The 20,471-nt window shown below is 43.2% G+C and overlaps 2 protein-coding genes across 3 annotated transcripts; one reads left to right on the top strand and one right to left on the bottom strand.

The window, feature by feature from the left end:
- Positions 1-2,025: 2,025 nt before the first annotated feature.
- Positions 2,026-10,889, bottom strand: LOC133972360 (gap junction beta-4 protein-like). Its single transcript, XM_062409773.1, has 3 exons — positions 10,828-10,889; positions 2,427-2,972; positions 2,026-2,320 (listed from the first exon to the last, which is right to left on the bottom strand). Exons 1-3 carry the CDS (start codon positions 10,839-10,841, stop codon positions 2,026-2,028), a joined length of 855 nt encoding a protein of 284 aa, XP_062265757.1. The 5' UTR covers positions 10,842-10,889.
- On the top strand, positions 5,104-20,175 carry zgc:91944 (uncharacterized protein LOC436941 homolog). 2 transcript variants are annotated; one of them, XM_062409771.1, is made up of 11 exons: positions 5,106-5,342; positions 7,637-7,752; positions 8,960-9,392; positions 9,713-9,798; positions 10,675-10,785; positions 12,620-12,844; positions 13,919-14,075; positions 16,285-16,367; positions 16,748-16,843; positions 16,998-17,092; positions 18,185-20,175. In XM_062409771.1, the coding sequence occupies exons 2-11, from the start codon at positions 7,671-7,673 to the stop codon at positions 18,329-18,331; spliced, it is 1,515 nt and encodes a 504-aa protein (XP_062265755.1). In that variant the 5' UTR covers positions 5,106-5,342; positions 7,637-7,670; the 3' UTR covers positions 18,332-20,175. The 2 variants fall into 2 exon arrangements, with proteins under 2 accessions (XP_062265756.1, XP_062265755.1); XM_062409772.1 differs by lacking the exon at positions 12,620-12,844 and having other exon boundaries at positions 5,104-5,342.
- The last annotated feature ends 296 nt before the right edge of the window (positions 20,176-20,471 follow it).

The raw sequence follows: 20,471 nt of genomic DNA, 5'->3' as shown, positions 1-20,471 counted from the left end.
CAATATTCTATAATCTGTTAGATATTTCACAGTATTTTTTCAATCTGTGTGATTAAACATTTTGTTAATACTCCAAACCTCAATAATATTCGTCTCACAGTTAAAAATGTTTATAAAATCTGGTAATTTAAAGAGAGATACTTAAGAGAAAATAGTTGCTTATTCATAGAAATAGAAATACTTGGTTTCAGCCTCTTCCCACTTCTTTGGGAAAGTTTAGGCTAAAGTGCGTATGTAGTTTTTTTTTCAATGCTTCGCACACTGTTTCGAATTAATGACAGTAATCAACATCCAAATTATTCTACTTTAATCTCACGTCCTTTACTGAGCTAAAATATTAATTTACAAGACATCACAAAAATCTCTTTGCCTACCTTAAGAAGTGTGGTTTTCCACTCAGTGCATGATGTCCTGTCTTGGAAGCAGACTTACTGTAGGAACACGTTCCACAGGAGTCCTCTCTCTTACAGTGGTTCTCCAATATTGACTGGGTTGAAGAATCAAATCTTGACCATAATGTGGAGGTGTGGCCAGTTTTGGCTTCCACCCTGATTATTCCGTTAAAACTCCAGCCTCTTATGATTAATATTTGTATTATGTTTCCTGGCAACAATTTATCATTGAACTGACACTGAGGTGAACCGAGGATTTCTGGAAGCAGTGATGTTAAACTCATTTCTAATCTGTCTCCTACATGGTGGTCAGTGCTATAACTAGACAAGGAATTCAGAGACTGAACGGCAGTTTGTGCAAATAATAAAGGGGATATGATGACAATAATGAGAAGAAACTTATAGTAGTTTTATTAATAATGTTACAAAATGCTTAACAAGAAGGAGAACCAAAATATTAAAAGCAGACAGGCGGATATGGCACAATGCATAACAAGTGGACCATAGTTCGCCTACGATGTTTGTCTGCTCTGCCCACCACGTTTCTTCACAGGTGACTTCGTATCAGTTCCATTAGGCGATTGCGATGTGGAGATATGCGTCTTTGTCGTCTTTGAATAATCAGGATTAAACAGGGCCACCACCTAACATTTGTTTGAGCAAGCACGTCCATTAAGAAGCAACAGAGATATAGGGAGCCTTTGTCGCAGAATCAGATAATAACTTATTCATTTTATCAGGTGAAAATGTACAAGAGGCACTGCCTTATTAGTACACGTTGCTTCATGATACTGCCCTTTACAAATCTGCTCTCGGTCTGTTGATCTGAGGAACGCGGGATGGTTAATTGGTCTGAAACTCAGTGTAGGAGTGGTAGTTCTATCAACTTTAGTCAATAATGCCACTCCCATCACTAAACATACTTTCATCATTCTGTACCCAGGTCAGTTTGATACGTCACATTGTGGTTTCTCTGATTATTGAACACGTTTTCATACAGCCTCTCGATCTGTAGTCATAATTTTGCTCCATAGTAATGCACCCATGTTTTTATTCTGCTTGCATATAGTGAAGAAATATAAATATTATAATTATGATACACAAGTCACTTCAGTTTAGTAGATACAACTTTTCAAAAAAGGAATAAAGAACAAAGTGCAAAGGCAAATTTCACATGATGGTCATTTATTTTAGAAAATATTACAGGCATCTAGATGTCATGACATGGTGTTTGTGCTCACATATATATATATATATATATATATTTATATACCTCACTTCAAGGTTATGTTAACGTTCACACTGCAAGTCCAGCAAATTTATTTTGTGGCCATGGTAGAAACAGATAATACAATTTTATAATCATATAAATAGACAAAATAAATCACGTCTAATATTTATCAGTCATTTCAGATCACAAGCTTATAAAAAGTATTATATATATATTTCAACCATATAACAGAATGAAAACATTATGTATTTCTATAAATTGTTACCGAAAAATTGACCTTTGTAAACAACAATTCCTTAAAACTGCCTTTAATTTCAGCCAACGTTTTATCCAAAAGTACAAAATCTAATTTTCTTTGGTTTTATTTTGTTCTCTTAAGCCAAACTCTGACGCTGGTGTCGCTCAGGACACTGCGATGCTGTACGGTGGAGATGAACTCTCTTTGCCAACTTCTCCATTGCCCTTCTCCATCATCTTTGGCTTCTCCAGGGCAGGCTCTTTGTACGCCGAGTTCTCACGTCCCGTCAGAGGAGTTCTGACCATCATGAAGGAGTTTGGTCTAGCTGATTGCTGGCCTCCTCCGCAACACTCCCAGAACCTCTTCCCAACCAGGTAGAAAATCTCACAGAAAGTGAGGAAGATGCACACAAAGCTGGTCACCACCATGAAGACAGTGAATATCTTCTTCTCAGTGGGCCTGGAAAAGACATGGTCAAAGGTGAGAGTTGGTATTACATTTAGATTCAGTCCAGCCATTTAAATTCCAGGATCTTTATGATTTCGAATTTCAGAGCTTCTCTTACCTGGCGATGTAGCAGTCCACCATATTCGGACATGGATCTTCATTGCATTTGACCAGTGGAGGGAAGAAAGTGGCCTCGTAGATGTAGAAGAGCAAGAAGACAAACACTGAATCCACTATGATCTTGAATAGCAGGCTGCAGAAGTAGGTCCACCAGAGACCCCCACGTTTCTTGCCCGTGTTACTGTACAGAGGGGTGCAGTCTTCTCCGTGCTTCAGCCGGTGTTTGCGCTCGCGGTCATCCCTGTAGGCCACATGGAGAGTCACGAGAAGGGACGGGCAGGTGACGAAGATCAGCTGGAGAGCCCAGAGGCGAGTGTAGGCGATGGGGAAGTAGTGGTCATAGCAGACGTTGTGGCAACCGGGCTGGCGAGTGTTGCAGTCAAAGTCCTTCTGCTCGTCACCCCAAACCTTCTCGCAAGCCACAAGGAAAACCATAAGCCTGAAGATAAAAACGATGGCGAGCCAGATGCGACCGAAAGCCGTTGAGTACTTGTTCACCCCGCTGAGGAGGCCCTCGAGGGAGGACCAGTTCATGGTCTTGTCTCTCTCAGATAAAAAAGCACGAAAACGCTCGGCTGAGTGCTTGAACACAGAATTCTTGGACTCCTTGAACTGAGCAAAGGCTTCTATATGTGGCACTTAATACTGCTGCCTTCTTGGCACAGTTAAAGGGGAGGGAGGTATATCGAACAAAGCAAACATAGACGCATTCTTCAGCTACAGTCACTGCTGCAGGTAGTCAACACCTTGACTAACAGGATGGAGAGATTGTTGGACATGATTTTCCACAGAAGTCCAGAGCAAAGATTAAAAATAAAAAAAACACCCTACAGTTAACTTTAAATAGGCATCTACTTCAGCCAGTATTTCCAGGTTCTTACGCTAAGCAAAGGTAGCAGTCTATAGTTGCATGGTGATTTAGCACCATTAGCAGTGAATGGGTGAACCAGACAACGTAGTCAACAACATGATCCAACAAAAAAGCTCCAGCTTGCACAGCTGCACCTCCAGCTTGATGCCACGTGTGTCCATGCAGTCTCCAGACTTTACAATCCCCACTGGCTGTGCAGAAGAGAATCTGTGTTGTAATGCCTCGATCTGCAGCCTCAAACAGTTGGTTAGGATGAAATTCTTTGTGGACTGTCCAGCACTCAGACGGGAGTCCCAGACGATAAACATATAAAATCTGCTCCAGCCAGAATCCAGTAATCCTTTGGGTTTGGGCTAGACTGTATAATATGATTAGGATATTGTCTGTGTGAAGCTGGCATAAAATCTAAGTGTATTATATTACAATGGGCATTCACTCTATCCACGCTGGACAGCTGAATGCCAGGCATCCATTTGAAAAGGTTCTCTGAGCGAAAGGCCCAAGCTCTCCGCCAGGACCCCGAGAGCCAAAATCTGAAAATGTTGCCAGGTTTTGTGGACCGACCAAATATGTGACATGACGGAAGTACAGAGCTGCAAACACAGGTGAACTCTGCAGGTTGAACCCACCTGTTAAAAAGTGGATGAATGTTGATGCCAGAGGAGACCTCAGTGGCTCAGAGGGCCACACCAAAATCATTCCTTTTAAATTGTTTTAACCTTTTCGATAAATGTTTGTATCTGTATACAGACCATACACCACTGGTCTCCAAATACCTTCTTCCTCCAAGCTGCTTTGAAATTTGACTTGTGTTATTGGCTACATTCTTCAACCCAAACCAGGTGACTGAGCTCATTTTTGTGTTACCAGGTATTTATATTCAGAATCACATCAGTGTCAATGATTGTGTTAGGATTGGGAGTTCTAACCCAATCAAACCTGAACACACATACATTGTAAGACTCGTCGTGAGTTATAATTCTATCCACTACAAATAGACGCCCATAGATCTGCTTAGAAATAGAAGGAAAAAAAACGAATTTGTATTCCAGAACTTGTCTGAAATTCCTCAAGTTTAAATTTTTGATTTTGCATAAGTAATATAATGATATTTTTCAGTACATCTGCTGGTATGCAGCAAACAGAGATGTATTATAGCTAATTAGGCATTCTTGATTTTCCAAAAGTCAAACAAACTACAAATGTTGAACCCACTGTGTAACTTATTTCTAATTGATTTATTCTTTTATCTATAACTGTTCTAACAGGTGAAGACTTTGAGATTTTACATTAAAACAGCAATGACACAAACATGAGAGTTGTGTTCTACTTTGACTGACAGCTGTTTAACCAACTGTGGTGTGGTGTTGGAATAGGGGGAGGGACGTGTGTGTGTGTGTGTGTTTGTGTGTGATTTGACAGGGGCGGGTTCCCTGAGCTTGTGTTGTGGAATGTTTGTACTGTGTGTCCCTAGTCTGTACCGTACATGATATGCTCTGCTGTGTGTTGGGTGGTGGTGTTATATGCAGCCTATAGTGGAGCTGAATCAAGTCAGACACATTCAGTGGAATTATTTCCTTTTGCAAAATAAAGGAATACAACTCTCAACAGAGTTACTCTCAAACTGCATAAACTAAACATATAAGCATTGTTGGTATTTTTATTGGAAAAAAATTGTGTTATAACGACTTTATTCATGTGTCTTTCTGTAAACCGGGGGGTTAACGTGTAGATGTGGTATTTTATAGCAGGTACAGTAGAACCGGAAACCATGAAGATAATCGCCGCTGTCTTGACTGGTGTCGGGTGAAGGGTCATAAATTGAGACAGACTCCCCACATCTGCATGTCTATTCCCCCGCTGCATAGCTGGAAGACAACATGACCCTGCGCCGTCCACCCTTTGCCCGTCACTGAACCACCAGCTCCGGCCCGTTGTTTTCGGTGGGGTCCGGTGGAGCGACACTTTTCCTCCACACTTCCCAACACCGTTCCCTCTCCGCACGCCTGGCCGCCCGCTGCGCTCCTTCCCCGGCGACGCGAGGTAAGAAGCCGAGGGGGCTCCGAGCTGGGACAACCCGTTGCTAGCTACCGGCTAACTTTGCTAGCCTGCAAGCTAACTCGTTAGCGAGCTAGCCGAGTCCCAGCCCCTCCGGCTTAAAGCAGCAGATGTTTGCTGACAGTCCAGGTGAACCTTTAACCTTTGGAACACATCAGCTGATCTGAGATCGTGTCCCGCTGCGCGTGTGACCTCTGTGGCTGAAGTTTCACAAGAGTTCATAGCCGAGACCAGACACACTCAAGTGTCAGGAAACCAACGCTCACTGCTTCTTTCCTAGATCGTCCAAAATAAAATGCAATTAATTTATGCAACTGACAAAGGATTCATTTATTACTATGTATTATATAGTTTAGTGTCACCTACTATAAATATAAATAATTTATCATTTATTTAAACCAGGACTCCACCATTAATGTCAAGTATTATTTTCAGTGGTGGATCTACGATTTTTCTAAACCAGGGGCTACAATTTACACAGAGGGGACAATTATATGTTCAACATCCATCCACGATTCCTGAAGCAGTAAGAGGCACATCAATGTCCTTTCCTGTTTACTGTGTGGTTAATAATTTTGATTCAAATCCACACATCATTTGATATTATCCAATGAGTACAAATTGTCCCTTGTTCACGCACATAGTGTACTTTTAGAAAAAAGGCTAGAAATTGAAAGTATTTAATTATTTTTGTATTTTATTGATAGGATTGTTTGTATGTGACTAGTTTATTAAAAGTATCGTGGTGAGGACAGGGGCACTTCATGGGCCAATCCGATGGCCCCCCTAGCCCTGCCCATGGATCGCTCCTGTCAGTAACAAGTTAAATTCTTCCAGAGAAATTAGTGAGACTTGTTACAACATTTCAAAAACATGTACACTTTGTCATATTTATTGTAAACATTATTAGTTCCAGACGTTTCCAGACATGAACTCCGGAGAATGTCCGAGCATTTGGGTTTGATTTTTACGGAAGTAACATATTAATTCTGCTGTGAAGATTAGTTTTATAACCTGCTTCAGCTCGTATCATCAAAATCTCTCTTAACATGTTTGACAGTGTCTTCTACATGGACTCTGGTCTTTTTTTCATCTTCATCTCTGTCTCCTGTTAGGAACGTCACCGACACATCAACCCGCTCACTTTGAAACTTCGATAGAATCTTCTGTTGTTTTCTTACATGAGGTCATTCAGATGTTCTTCAAAGTGGGAAAGTCCGGAGCCACGCACTCGGACATTTGCATTCTCACATACAGCTCTCCGGAGAATGTCAGGAGATAATCCATCACCACTGACGAGTAGCAGATTTCAATAACTTTACACCTAGGTTAATCACCAGGGGTGTCCAAACTTTTTTTTTTTTTAAACTAACAATTTTAATAGCACTTAAATGGCACTTAATTATAGCACTTTGTAGTTTTGCTCTATTATTGAAGAAATTGTACTTTCTTGATTCTTGTTGTTCTGGGTTTTTACCCCTCAGAACGCCGCCACGCCCCCCCACTGTCAACAGTCTGCTCCAGGGCAGGGGGGTGTGGCGGCGTGAGTGGCCCAGACCTCCGTATTTTTGTCTATATGTGGCACTCGGGGTAAAAAGTTTGGACACCCATGCGATAGAGGGTCCCCTGGAAACATTTCCCTTGTCATTTTTTGAAGCACGTTTCTGTATATGCACGTGTTGTGACTTTTGGCAGCACATGTGTCGTCAAATTGATGAAGATGTTTTCTTAATTTGCACGTGTTTTCTCCACAGTGCATGTGCGTTCTTAATTTCCAGTGTGTTGAGCTCTATCAGCCACTATAGAAAACAGCCGATGAGAACTGACAGCACAGGGGGCACTTCAGGGGCCAGTCACATTTTGGCTGGGACCAGCGCTCCCCCATAGGCCCCACCCCTGAATCCGCCCCTGTACACTTATATCCTGTCTGCTCTTACATGAGCACATCAAACACACAGAAAGTTAGCAGCTAATTAGGAAACTCTGCAACGCTCACACTCAGCCTAGTATAAGGGATGGCAGAAAATGCTTTTATTGTGAATGCTTCACTGCAGTACTTCCGCTTGGTGTGTGACTGATGGTGAAGCTGACTTTATCCAAACAGCGGCTATGGATGTGGAGGCTGGTCTCCGGGGAACCGAGGAGTTGATGCCGTTAGCTTAGCCCGCGTAGCCTGTTAGCGAGTGATCCGCCGCTGTGGGGGGTGTTTTGACACTATGCTAATGTAGCGGAAGTGTGACCGCAGCACACCGCAGTGAGCCTGTCGTCTCCCTCCGTAGAGAACCGGCCGAGCTCGAACTCCGACGAGGCGCCATGCGACAGTGGTGCGTCCCCGCCGCGACCCCACGCACCGAGCCACTCCCGGAGCGCCTGTCTGTGTCCCCCCCTCCACCAGGTAAGACCCCCTCAGTGACGGGACACGCTCTGATTTACTGCTACAGACAAATCCAGCCTTGCTCTTTTAAATCTTTATCATTGGGATCAGTTGCACAGCAAGAAAAAATCCAAAACTCTTCAGCTCGATCATGTAAACACAGAATGTGCATCCTGTGCTCAAATCTTGCAACTTTACTCCTGTCCTGCAAAGGCAAGGGACAACCGAGGACTTGAAGCATCCCAGAAATCGTTGTCCCTCCGGGTGAAATCGGGACACATCCCATTTAACAAGATTAACTTTTTTTTATGGGCTCAGCTTGTTGGAGCTCACTGCAGCTGCTGTGTGTTTTAGTGGAAGCGTGGCTGAGAATACGCCTCCTGCTGGGTTTGTACAATGTATGATGTATTATGTTTCCCCCCTTTTTCAACCTCGCCTGGTCATGATCAAATTGAAAGACTTAAATGAGTAAAATGCGATTTTATAGTGTCATGTGTATGTGAGGATCATCTTCCCTGCAGCCCTGCACAGGTACACAGAGTAAAAGGACTGATGGAAGTGACTGGGCTGAGGGGACCCGATGTTAGACTATGTATGCCAGGGTGATCTTACTTTAATTCCACTCTGGACAAATGGAACAAGGTTAGCCCCAAGTGCCTGTGCCAAGTGTTTTGAAAGGGTGCCAACATTTTGAATGACCCAAGGGTTCTTCAGAGGAGAATGCAGTCTCTTTCTTTCCCTAAGTTGAGTTTTGTAAGTCAGTGAGTCTCGTGTCAGCTCAAAGTTATTTGGTCGTTACAAAATAATACAATGGTTTTTTTTTTTGTTTTTTTTTTTTACAGTTGTGTTAAAGATAAATGAACCACAACAAAGGTATTGTAGTGTTTGAATTGAGCTTTGCTTGTCTTTTTTTATTTGTGTCTTTGTGTCTATTAATAATTCTTTCATCATTTATCAGTTGGTGTGCTGGTTTTGAAGAAGTCTGCATCACATTCTCTAAATTTAAGGTGTATCAAAGATGCAGAGTAGGGATAAATATAGCTGTGTAGGTCTTGGTAACACTTTGTGAGGACTTGCTGTTTATCTGGTGAGAAATCCACCCAGCCTTGCTATATTAATAGAGCTGCTGTTGGTTCATATTCACTTACAAAACTGGTCTTGTATTTCCTTCAAAAAGCCACTCTCAGGTTCACTTTGGCAAAATTTACACTCCTCCTAATGTGCGCAGATGCCAGAATGGAGTGCTGCGACGTGGAGCCACGCTACACGATCGAACAGATCGACCTCCTGCAGCGCCTTCGTCTCTCCGGCATGACCAAACCTCAGATTATCCACGCTTTGGAGTCCCTGGAGAGGCTCGACCCAGACCACCGCCCCTCGCACTGCGACTCTCACCCGGCCCCGTCCAACACCACCCCCACCACAGCCGCTCCGGCCCCCTCTTCGTCGTCATCCTCCTCTTCCTCCTCCTCGCTCTCCCTGGCCTCTGCTACCACGCAGACCTCCGGCCTGGACGGCGCCGCGCTGTCCCCCAGCCACAGCTACGAGGCCTCGCCTCCGCCCCTGTACACTCCCAGTGTGGCGGTACAGCGATCGTTCAGTTACGACATGATGGGTGAGGAGGAGTGGGACCTGGAGGAGAAGGTGGAGGAGTACATGAGGTGAGAGGAGAAAGAGCAGCACAGTGGTGCTTAATGTTGTCAGAGAGCCAGAGATGAATGAGTGCTGGGTGGGGACGAGTTTAAAGACCAAAAGAATAGTAGAGACAAAGAGAGACTATTATAACATCAGATAATGACAGCTACTGTCCCCAGAGTTGCAGACTTGTTCTGCCGAATTTCAGTGGAGTTAATTCAGGTCAGGTGTTCAGGGATGGCTGAAAAAAGAGAATCAGTGAATAAGGTTAGTCGGGTCACAGGCTCATTTTTTAACCACAGTGTAATGGTTCTGATGCCATGACGGGGTTTTACTGCTTTTACAGGAAAGACAGCAACCTGGTGAAAGAAGAGATCAAAACGTTCCTCAACAATCGCAGGATCTCTCAGGCGATCGTGGGCCAAGTCACAGGTACTATGCTTTCTCTGTTGTTTTTACAGCTCGTTAAACTGATACAGCACATGATGCATAACATAAAAGTCTATCGTTAGAAATCAGACTCCAGTTTGATTTAGATTCATTCAAGATATAGATTTTATTCTTCAAAAGGAAAGCGGGCTCTATTTTAATTTTCTTATTCCAGTTCACTGTGTCGTGAAACATCCTAGGACATTCTAGGATTCAGTGATTGTTCAAATCTCCCTTTGGCATCCCTAATCTCAAACAAGCTCTCCACGAAGCAGTGGATCAGACCTGCACAATGCTCAGGAGGAATTTTGAATATTCTTCCGACAGAGCTGCTTCAGTTCCGACGTTGTTTTGGTCTGTTCTCGTGTTAAGACCTGTCTGTGGTCACTCCACAGTATATCGTCAGGTTATTGTACCACTCTAAGAGATTGATTCTCATTTTATAAAGTTGTTCTGAGGCAGATTACATTTTTATGTATCGGGTTGTAGTTCTGCTTCATCACTGGATATTTCAATTCTTCCTCAGCTAGTGGACAGGCCCACCCAGGTTGAACACATATCCTCCTTGGTGGAGGTTGGTATCAGTAATGACATAATAACATAGATGGGCTTGTGCCTCTGCAGCCATGGCTCCACTTATACACAATAAATGCTGCACTTTGCATCAACAAAGGTTTTTTCCTCTCTGTCCTCCCAGAAAAAGGTTTTGCATCAAATCACATGTCCTAAATTCAAGTATAGACAGTGGATTTCATTATCTTAACAAGAGTATTCCGTGGTTGGCTCGCAGCCGATCTGTGCAGATGCCGTTGTTGCAGCATGAAATAAATCAATGTCTTAAATGTGTCAAGATAACATGTCCCACCCTCATGCACACAGGCATCAGCCAGAGCTACATCTCCCAGTGGCTGCTGCAGCAAGGCCTGGAGATGAGCGACTCCAAGCGCAGAGCTTTCTACCGCTGGTACCTGCTAGAGAGGAATAATCCAGGTGAGATGAGGGTGAAGAGGTTGTAGAGGTCTTGTGTAGAACATGGGGGCTTTCATATGTATCTTGCTTGGTTCGAATTTATAAACCTTTAGTCCAAACTCAAATAACAGGTGTGAAAGGTGCCTGGTCGTTGGACCACAAGAGTTGGTGTTGTTCTGGATAAAAATGAACCATGGTTTGGTTAATTTGCAGTGGGAAAAAAACAGTTTTGGATAGTTCTGACTTTTGGACCAATTGCAGAAAGTTGAGACAGAATTAAACAGTAGTAAAATAAAAAGTAGCGGAAGCCTTACTGGTCTTGAGTTGCCCAGGCTCCCAGTATTTCTTGCATTCTTTGACTCCAATTACTAGGACTTGGATGGCTCATTCGAGCTAAACCCAAGTTCTGTGCCTGAAATGAATAAGTAAAATGATTTTACATTGACAACGGAAATTTACGAAATGAACCATCTGATTAATTTTCTCCATTCAGTCAGAAGACTACTTTTTTAAAGCTGCAATCTATTCAAAAAAGTTTGCGAATAGAATAGCCGTATTGGCAACACATGAACGTCCGATGCACATCTGTCTACAAACCAATCAATGTCAAGGGTAGGTAGACGCAGCCCATGCAGGTGTTGAAGACAGGATGTATGTATGTCATACGTCTCAAATTAATTGCCTAAATTGCAATGGGAAACCAAAACTAACTAGATCAAATGTGAAAAATACAAACAAAAACACTTGGTTCAAACTTTCAGATGTGAACACGCTCTGATTATTATAGAGCCAATGAGTGATAAATAGACTGTTGCAGGGATGATGGATGTCACTTACAGTGAGACTAATTATGAGAGTGTGGATCTGGGCCTCAAGGTTGAATGTCAGGTGAACGATGGCGGACTATTCTGTAGATACGATAAGGTAGGGATAAAGGCTTGTATTAAAAAGAGATGGCTTTTGTTGTGTTTGTAAAGCGTGAACCACTTGCTAGCTAACCTTCCATCTGCCCCGCTCTTTACCCACCATCCTCTTGCATGGTACACCCACGCCCCTCTAATACCTCAAGCTAACGGCATCCTGGTCCCCGAGGGCTGTGAGGTCAGGGAAGGACATGAGACTGATCTATAATTTCAGAGGAAAGACAAATGATAAAGGTAGTCCTGTCACAGGAGATGCGAATCAATAATTTTGAAGGCCCCTGGTTTGGGAATGAAACTTTAGTGCATGAGAGTGGTTTGTCTGTACAGGCTAGAGTAACAGCTTGGGTTGGTGTTGACCTCTCCATGTCCTAGGATACAGGGACACTAACACAAATATATTGTGGTATAAAAAGACGCTTTTACTGGTTTGTGTGCCTCCACAGTAAATCATGTACAAAATGATACATTACAATTTAATGCTACAAGTTTTGCAAACATGAATAAAGCCACTGACGGACCATCTGCTATCCCCGCTCTCTTCCTTCATCTTAGTCCTTTACTTTCCCCCTCCACCCTCCCAAGCTTGGCTCCTCTGTAGTTCTCAGCCCTGATGCTGGAGGTACTCTGGTGCTGGTTTTCATTCCTAACAAACAGGCTTTTAACAAAGATACTAACATTTAATACGTTTCTCTGCCATTTGTCAAAGACAAAGCGGGCGCAGAGCTTTGCTTCTGACGTTGGCTGCTATGGACCTGCCCGTCATGAAACGTGAAATTTTCAGAACGCATTGTTACCAGACCAAATCTTGATTGGGAAATACCAGTTTGCAATAGATTTTTAAATTTTAACTCGCCAATGACATGAGCCAAACCTGTCTATTATCTGATCCATGGCTGTGGCCTGCCTGACCATTGGTTTTGTCCCGACTGAAGGGCTGAGGTGGAGTGAAAGCCAGCACAGCGTGAGCCCCATGCCCAGGGCCAGGGGAGGGGACAGAGACGGGACGGTAGCAGGGGCAAGTGGCAGCCTCCCCAACATCCTCCCCAACCCCAACACCAACCTCAACCCCAACCCTGTGTGGAGCAGACAGAGAGAGCTGCTGATGCACTTGCTGCCATGGTACACTGCTGCCGCTGCAGCCGCCCAGGCCCAGCCAGGTAACCAGTCCCTCCCTGCCCTGGCCGCAGCAGCTTGCAGCAGGGGACACCTGCTCTTTAGCTGGCCTGCATGCCATTAAAACCAAAGCCACAATGACACTGTTGTATCCTATGCTGATGAACTGCTATTCGATTTCTTAGCAGTGATTGCACTCATAATGCTACATTGGCAATGTTCTATTGAAATCCTCTTGTACGAGAGTCAGTGCATTTATTGCTCACAAATACTGAACAGACTAAAGTTAAAAAAATGCTTTCATATTTAAGATAAGATCAACTTTATTGATCACGTGAGAGTGAAATACACAATAATGGGTTGAGTAAGAAAATGTGTAACAATAAAGTGATCTCATTAAATCTCGGATCAATAAATGTGTCTGTTGGTCGAGCTCTGTTCACAATATAGCGTAAAATATAAATCTATACCAAGCAGGTGCAAGTCATTCCTTTGTTATTGTTAATGATGAAAATGTTAGCGTAATGGTAGCAGAATTAATGGTAGTAGAATTTATGTTCATACATCCCCCATTAGAGATTTCGTATGTTGTGTTGCAATAAATGATGCCACAGTGACTTTATCTTTTATATAGATGTTTATTTTGATTGGACAGATGTTTCAGAACAAAGGATTTACAATATAAGAAGTGTAGTAATGCTAGAATCTAGTAATTTAAGTCCTAATGATGCAACCAGATTAAATAAATCTCTAGTTTAAAAGTCACGCACACACACAAACAAGCTGTGTGTTGGGATGATAAAAGTGTTATTTCATTCTGCATTCACTGGAGATGGGAATTACTGCTGCCACCAACTGGTTGCGGTTGGTTTCGGTCTTTATTTTTGTACGCCTCAGGAAAGACTTGCAAGTTCAACTGAAGCAAAGTAGTATCGACAGTGACTTCCGCTGACTTTTGTGTAACAAAGTGTCAAGTTGACAAACTGGTGACATCGAAGCAGTTAGTGCTGACACTGCTCTGCAACGCCAAGATCTGCCGCTCAGCTTGTGATCACTTTCATCTTTGTTTTTCCACAAACTCTCAACAGTTAAATTGCTTCATGTGCTGCGTTCTCTAGGTGCCACCTTATCAATGCGCTCTCTGGTGAAGGAGGAACCTGATTGGAGGACAGGGATCATGTCTGGCGACAGGACAGGGATAGTGGGTGGACCACTGAGGCTACGCAGAGGAAGCAGGTTCACCTGGAGGAAGGAGTGCCAATCAATCATGGAGAGGTGAGCGAGTCTCTTTGGCCTTAGGAGATAAAGAAAGAGACGTCTTACAGAATACTGTTCGACTCACATTTAAAGAGGGGAAATCATGTCAGGAACTCAAGGTTTGCATCTGACTTACCCGTACTTCATTCTAACAACACTAAAGTGCCCATATCACAAGTAAAAGTTCTGAAACATTAAAAAGTCAAAGTCCACAGCAAAACTAGTCCTTCTCTCTCACAGCAAACAATGCTCCTGAAGAGCCTGACATTTCTTGTTTACTTGCTGGTTTTCAGTTACTAGTCTGTGTCACTTGTTAACATGACTAGAAGTGGTACAGCAGAACCGAGGCCCTTGTGATCGTAGCTACAGCAGTGTTAGCAGCTGATCAGGAAGACTCTTTGTAAGGGGCTGAGATGGTTGATCAGTCACAGAGGAGTCAAACCTGTGCTCTAGGAGAAAGCTCAAACTAAATGATATACCTGTAGAGATTTAGAGGTTTCTGAAATGTTCCCCATGAATCAAAGCTTGTTGGTCACTATATTCAGTGACCGGCACAAAGCTGTGCAGCGATCTACTGGATCAACGGGTGATATTATTAGCGCTGCCCGGCGGTTCAGCGTCGCTTCAGTGTCCGTTGTGAACAGCCAAGCACCGGGGCGATAGGGATTAGTGTGTTGCTTTGGCGTCACCTCCACGTTCTCTGTTCCTCTTTCAAAATGAATGCGCTGTCGATGTCTTCTAAAACAGACTCAATGGCAGCATCTACACATCTCAGCTTTCCAGCGGCAGGCATGTTTGTTGAAAACGAATTCAACCCAAGGGCACTGTGATGACGTGGTTGATTACGTTACCGTTGATCATCTGTCAATCATCGTATAAACCCCGCCCTGACAATCTGATTGGCCCGGTCCTGGCATAATTTTTTCCCAATGGAGCGACTCCAGACCGATCTGCCCGACCAAAAATGTTGTGGGCGGGGCTAAGTTTGTCTGGCATCCAGGCTACCTGTAATCATAGTGCCATGTAAAATGGGATTTTTTTTGAAAGATATTTCACTGGGATTGAGTTTGTGTTTTTCATTTAATTAATAAAAGTATCAAGTTCTCATGACTGTCATTTCCATATGATAGGAATGCAGTGTTGCCTGAAGTTAAAGTCTGGTATAAATAATCCTTCCAGGGTGAATATCCTTTAGTGTCTTACTGTTGTGACGTTCTGCCGTTTTTGTGGCTCAGAAGCATTTGATTTATGATGCATAAAGACAGCCCGTCTATGCGCTGTATTACGTCCCTGCTTTTCTTCATGAGGATGCAGAGAAAGAGGAGAGGAGTAGGTATTCCTCTACCCACTGCGTGCCATTGATTTCTCTATTACATGGTTGCTGTAAGTATAGGGTGCAGACTGGACACTCGCTTAATGAGACCACACAGGCCCTCATACTACACTCACAAGCAGTGCCCACCGGATTATGCAATTCTACTGCAGTGCTGATCCTTATGAGCTAGTTTCGACCCAAGGGCGATACAGCAGAGGTGAAGTGTGTGTGTGTGTGTGTGTGTGTGTGTGTGTGTGTGTGTGTGTGTGTGTGTGTGTGTGTGTGTGTGTGTGTGTGTGTGTGTGTGTGTGTGTGTGTGTGTGTGTGTGTGTGTGTGTGTGTGTGTGTGTGTGTGTGTGTGTGTGTGTGTGTGTGTGTGTGTGTGTGTGTGTGTGTGTGTGTGTGTGTGTGTGTGTGTGTGTGTGTGTGTGTGTGTGTGTGTGTGTGTGTGTGTGTGTGTGTGTGTGTGTGTGTGTGTGCGTGTGTGCGTGCAGGGTAGGGCAACTCTGAGGGTGAGAGAATAAGGAGGCTGGAAGAAATTGATCCCTGTTTGTATTGTAATGTGAGACAATGATTCTTTTTTAAACGTGGATGAAAATAAAGAGGGTAGATCCATTTTTTTTTACAAGGATAGTCTTCTCAATTATATAAGTAGAGATTTAAGTATTTAAAGCCAGAGTTACCAAAATTAATCCACTTAATGCATCCATTAATCTATTCCTGTACAGCGAGGCCCTCTCCTGATGCTCCTCCCCTGTATAAATATTGTCCTTATCTCCCCTCTTGTTCAATACAAAAGCTGAGAGTTGTTAAAGTGTAAAATGAGACCTGTGTCATCTTCTTATCGATGTGTGGCCTGTGCTGCAAAATGATTTAACCGTTTCACATGCTGTGGATCTTTGTCTCCCACAGCTTCTTCATGGAGAACCAGTATCCAGATGAAGCCAAGCGAGAAGAGATTGCCAGTGCCTGTAACTCTGTCATTCAGAAGCCAGGTACAAGTGAAAGCAATGATCAATAATGGACAAACACCAGTTGTATCATGTCTTCTCTAGTCCACATAACTAGTTGTAGGCCTCAACTAGCTATAACTTTGTCACTGGTTAGTAATGTCCCTCTCTCCAATATTATCGTAATGATTCACAAACAGTGAAGCAGTTAGTGCTGAGTTCAAACTCCAACCCTCAGATCCAGTGATCTTCACACTTTCATCTTCTTTCCACAAACTCTGAGTAGAGTCAAATTGCTCCATGTGCTGCGTTCGTTAGGTGCCACCTTAAAATAAGCTGTATAATGACAAACCCAACTCAAGGACATTTTTTTTTTCTAAATTTGCTGACATGATGTTCTTTGTCTGTTTTGTTTAATCGATCAGGTTGTAAACTGTCTGAGTTTGAGCGTGTGACGGCGTTGAAGGTCTACAACTGGTTTGCCAACCGCCGGAAGGAGATGAAGAGAAGAGCGAATATTGGTGAGGATTTGATAACTGACGGTGCTTTACATACAACTGGTGGATTCTTATGGGGGAAGCATTTGGTCTCCGCCTGTGAACACTGGACCATTTCCATGCACATTTACACTTTATGTGTACTTGCAATCCCCACTTTCTTGTCCCACACAACTAGAGGCTGCCATCTTGGAAAGCCATGGAATTGAGGTGCCAAGTCCAAGCTGCCACTCAAATGGTGAGGAGGGGGAGATGCAAGAGTTCGCTGACCAGGTGAGTCATTGATTCTCAGGCAAGTACGCCGACGTGGAGCATTTTAACTGCTACTGGAGAAGAAAAACAAGTAGGCCCTGACCATGGTACTGCAAACTCAAGCTGTTTGTGGCACAAAAGATTACACTTGTAGAGAGTTGTATGTCTCAGAAAAAACACTTTCAATCATTTAAACAGTTAATATGAAACATTTTTACTCTACTAGTTGGACTAATGTTATATTTTGAAGACCTTTTATCAAGATGGACAATTATGGTAAATGGTCTGTATATATATAGAGCTTTACTAGTCTGGATGACCACTCCAATAGCTTTACAGTACAGTTTTAGCCATTCACACATACAACATAGACACACACACACTCGCATCACTCACATTCTGCTATCACAGGTAATATGGGGTTAAGTGTCTTGCCCAAGCACACGGAATGGAGGGGACTGGTATTAAACTGCTGACCAACAATTCACAATTTATTTTTGTATTTTTCTCTGGACAGAAATATGAATTTACCTTGTGTACAAGAACTCACATTGTGATCTTTTTCATAATAATTGGATATATTTTCTAGCTCTGGGACGTGGACACATGACACAGACCAGACCATACGTCTGTGTTAGTTCACCTGTAATGGACATGTCTGTCATGAGAACTGACATGAATTCAATAATTCTTCAGTGTTTCTGTTGAGGCCGTGCTCGCCACTGATGTTACAGGCATCACTGCACACATGTTGTGTTTCACCCAGCTCAGTGGTAGGTGGTCATAAAAGCCACACTTTACTACACTGAGAACAAATTGAGAAATTGCCAAGAGGTCTCAAGGGGTCACAGCAGAAACTCCGTCCAGCTGTTAGCTGCTCACAGCAGGTAGGAGGACATGAACGGCATCGCTTCACTAACCTCACGAGTGGACCCAGCCAAAAAACTGCTAGTGGTGACATGAAGGCTGTTTCAGACTTGCGAGACTTTAAACAACCGAAACAGTTTTTTATTGGTAAGAATGAGCTTGTTGCCAACAGGACGTATCCAAATAAGGAAAGATGCATATAAAATATATAATTTACTCATATTTCTACTGTCTGTCCTTCCACAGGAAGACCCATCCTCCCACAGGATTGGTGACCAAATAGACTCCTCCTCACTGGCTACTACAGAGGTGGCAGCCCTGCCAAGCCCCACCCCTCAGGTCCTGGAACAGAAGGAGGAGGATTCAAAAAGGGAGACTGTGGATGAAGAGTGACCAAAGCCAGGGAAGTCTGGATCGTCATGTTTGAAGTTTAATCCGAAGAAATAGTTAAACAATAAGTGTCCCCTCCTCCACCTTTGTGTGGGGCCTTTGGGGGCTATGACACCCAACAATCACAGGCAGAAGGGTGCTGAAGCTCACTGAGGTGCCTCTGATGGTAAGGAGGCCACTGTATTTATCAACAGTAATCCTGCTTATATTAACGGCAATATACAGTATACATACATATATATAAATATATAGTGCATTCCAAGATGGTATTAAAAAGCCTAAATTCCTTATAGTGAGAACTATGTAAAGGATACCTCGCCCATTTAAAGCTAAGCTTTTTCTGTTGTCTCTGCTACGCGCTTTCTTTTAGCTTTTCTTTTTAAAGAGCGATTGTTTGATGGACTGTGGCGACACGAACGTGCTGAGCCTGCAGGTCAGGTTGTGATCGGTGGAGAAATTAGTGAAAGGATCTGGCTTGTGGTGACACGAACACCCGCTGCTTGCTTGAACGTCTTCGAGCCCCATCAGGTTCGTTAAGACTCTAACCTCAATCAGTCGACTGATCAAATCAGTCGATCAATCGACGAGTGCTGTTGCTATCAAACCCGTAAAGCCCTGAGGGACAACTGGAATCTCAGGTAATCCCCAAAAAATGGTGGATAAAGTCAGAGGAGAATTGCACCAGGTTTCTTATTTGTGTCTTAACATTTGTTGCTTTGTTTTCTTCATCTTAAATCTGTATTTAACCTAAACAGGATGTGTTATTTATACCTTTTTATATTAGCCAAACAAGCCTAGGACAATATATCGTATTATATCATAGTGTCTCTTTTGTCATCCATCTTCTTTGTTATACTTTATACTGAATGCTGCTTTTTGGTCATTTTTGTAGTCCCTCATTTCAAAGTCTGTCTCAAACCTCAGCCAGTGACGTGAAGCTAGACGAGTCGCAAACGTCTACTGATGTTTTTCTGTCTTATTTTGTAACGTTTGAAAGAACGCTAAATCAAATGTGATAAAAACTCATCATGCTAAGAGCACCTTTCTCTATTGGAATAAGCTACAGCCTAAGCTCATGTTAAGTTTGTATGACTGCAAAGCTGCACTTCAAAGTGGATCTCACTATAACTGAAGGAGGAGCGACTCAGACTCCACCTGCATTTGGGCCTAAGACATGTACATAACCCAGAAAACACACACACGTCTACAGGTGCTTTCCTCCACATTGCAGTAGCAGTATATAGAAATTGTTATTTGTCAAACTTGAAATATGAATAGCTGACTTTAACTCTGCATTGTGTAATCCCTTATTATATTATATCCACTGGCCCAAGGCCTCGGGAGCTCCTCCCTAAAGGTTCATGAAATGGACACAGGCGCTTGTTCTCAAACAGCCCCCAAGAGGGCGCTAACATGTTACCTCCTATTGCCAAAGCTATGCCAAGGTAGAGATGAGCTACAGCAACCTGTGCTTACAGGAACAGGACCAGACGGTCACTACAGTATAGACATACAGAGCCTAATAGATGTTTATTTGCTCAGTACAACACTAGCCAACTCTAGTTTACCTCAGAATAACTGTGTGTCCTGAATGTGTTACAGGCTGAGTGTCAGCCGACACGTAGCAAGCCGTCATTGTGACTGTTTATGACGCGCACAGTGTCATGTAGCATTTCTGACTGCGGGGTTTGCCTCGTATCGTATACTCACCTCAGACCGGTCACTCGTCCGGCTCTGGACAGGAACCCCCAGAGCTGCACGCTGTTTCTGACAAGGACGCTCCTCTCTATCTGCTTTTATCTGACAATGAGAAAAACAATAACGACAATAAAATTGTAAACAACCCAGGTGATTGTGTCTTGATTTATTCCCAGTCAGCGTTCAGCTGGTGCCAAGATGAAGAGCTTTGTTTGAAAATTCTTGGAACAAGTAGAGTCACATTTGAAGCAACGCCAGGCTGAGGTGAATCATTCGATCAATAACTCCTCAGTTCTGTATCCATCACTTTGTAATTCAGTGGCGGACCGAAGGACTTGTTACAATGATTTTTTTCTGTGAAAGCTCTGCTGGTTTCTAAAGCAGTGCTGATGTCAGGAGAAGTGTCAGAGCTGTGTGATCATATCTGGTAAAGCTGAGGATGATG

Source organism: Platichthys flesus, chromosome 17 (assembly GCF_949316205.1).
Source record: "Platichthys flesus chromosome 17, fPlaFle2.1, whole genome shotgun sequence".
Lineage (NCBI taxonomy): Eukaryota > Metazoa > Chordata > Actinopteri > Pleuronectiformes > Pleuronectidae > Platichthys > Platichthys flesus.
Note: the sequence above shows the minus strand (reverse complement) of the source record. Positions and strands in the feature narration are given on the sequence as shown.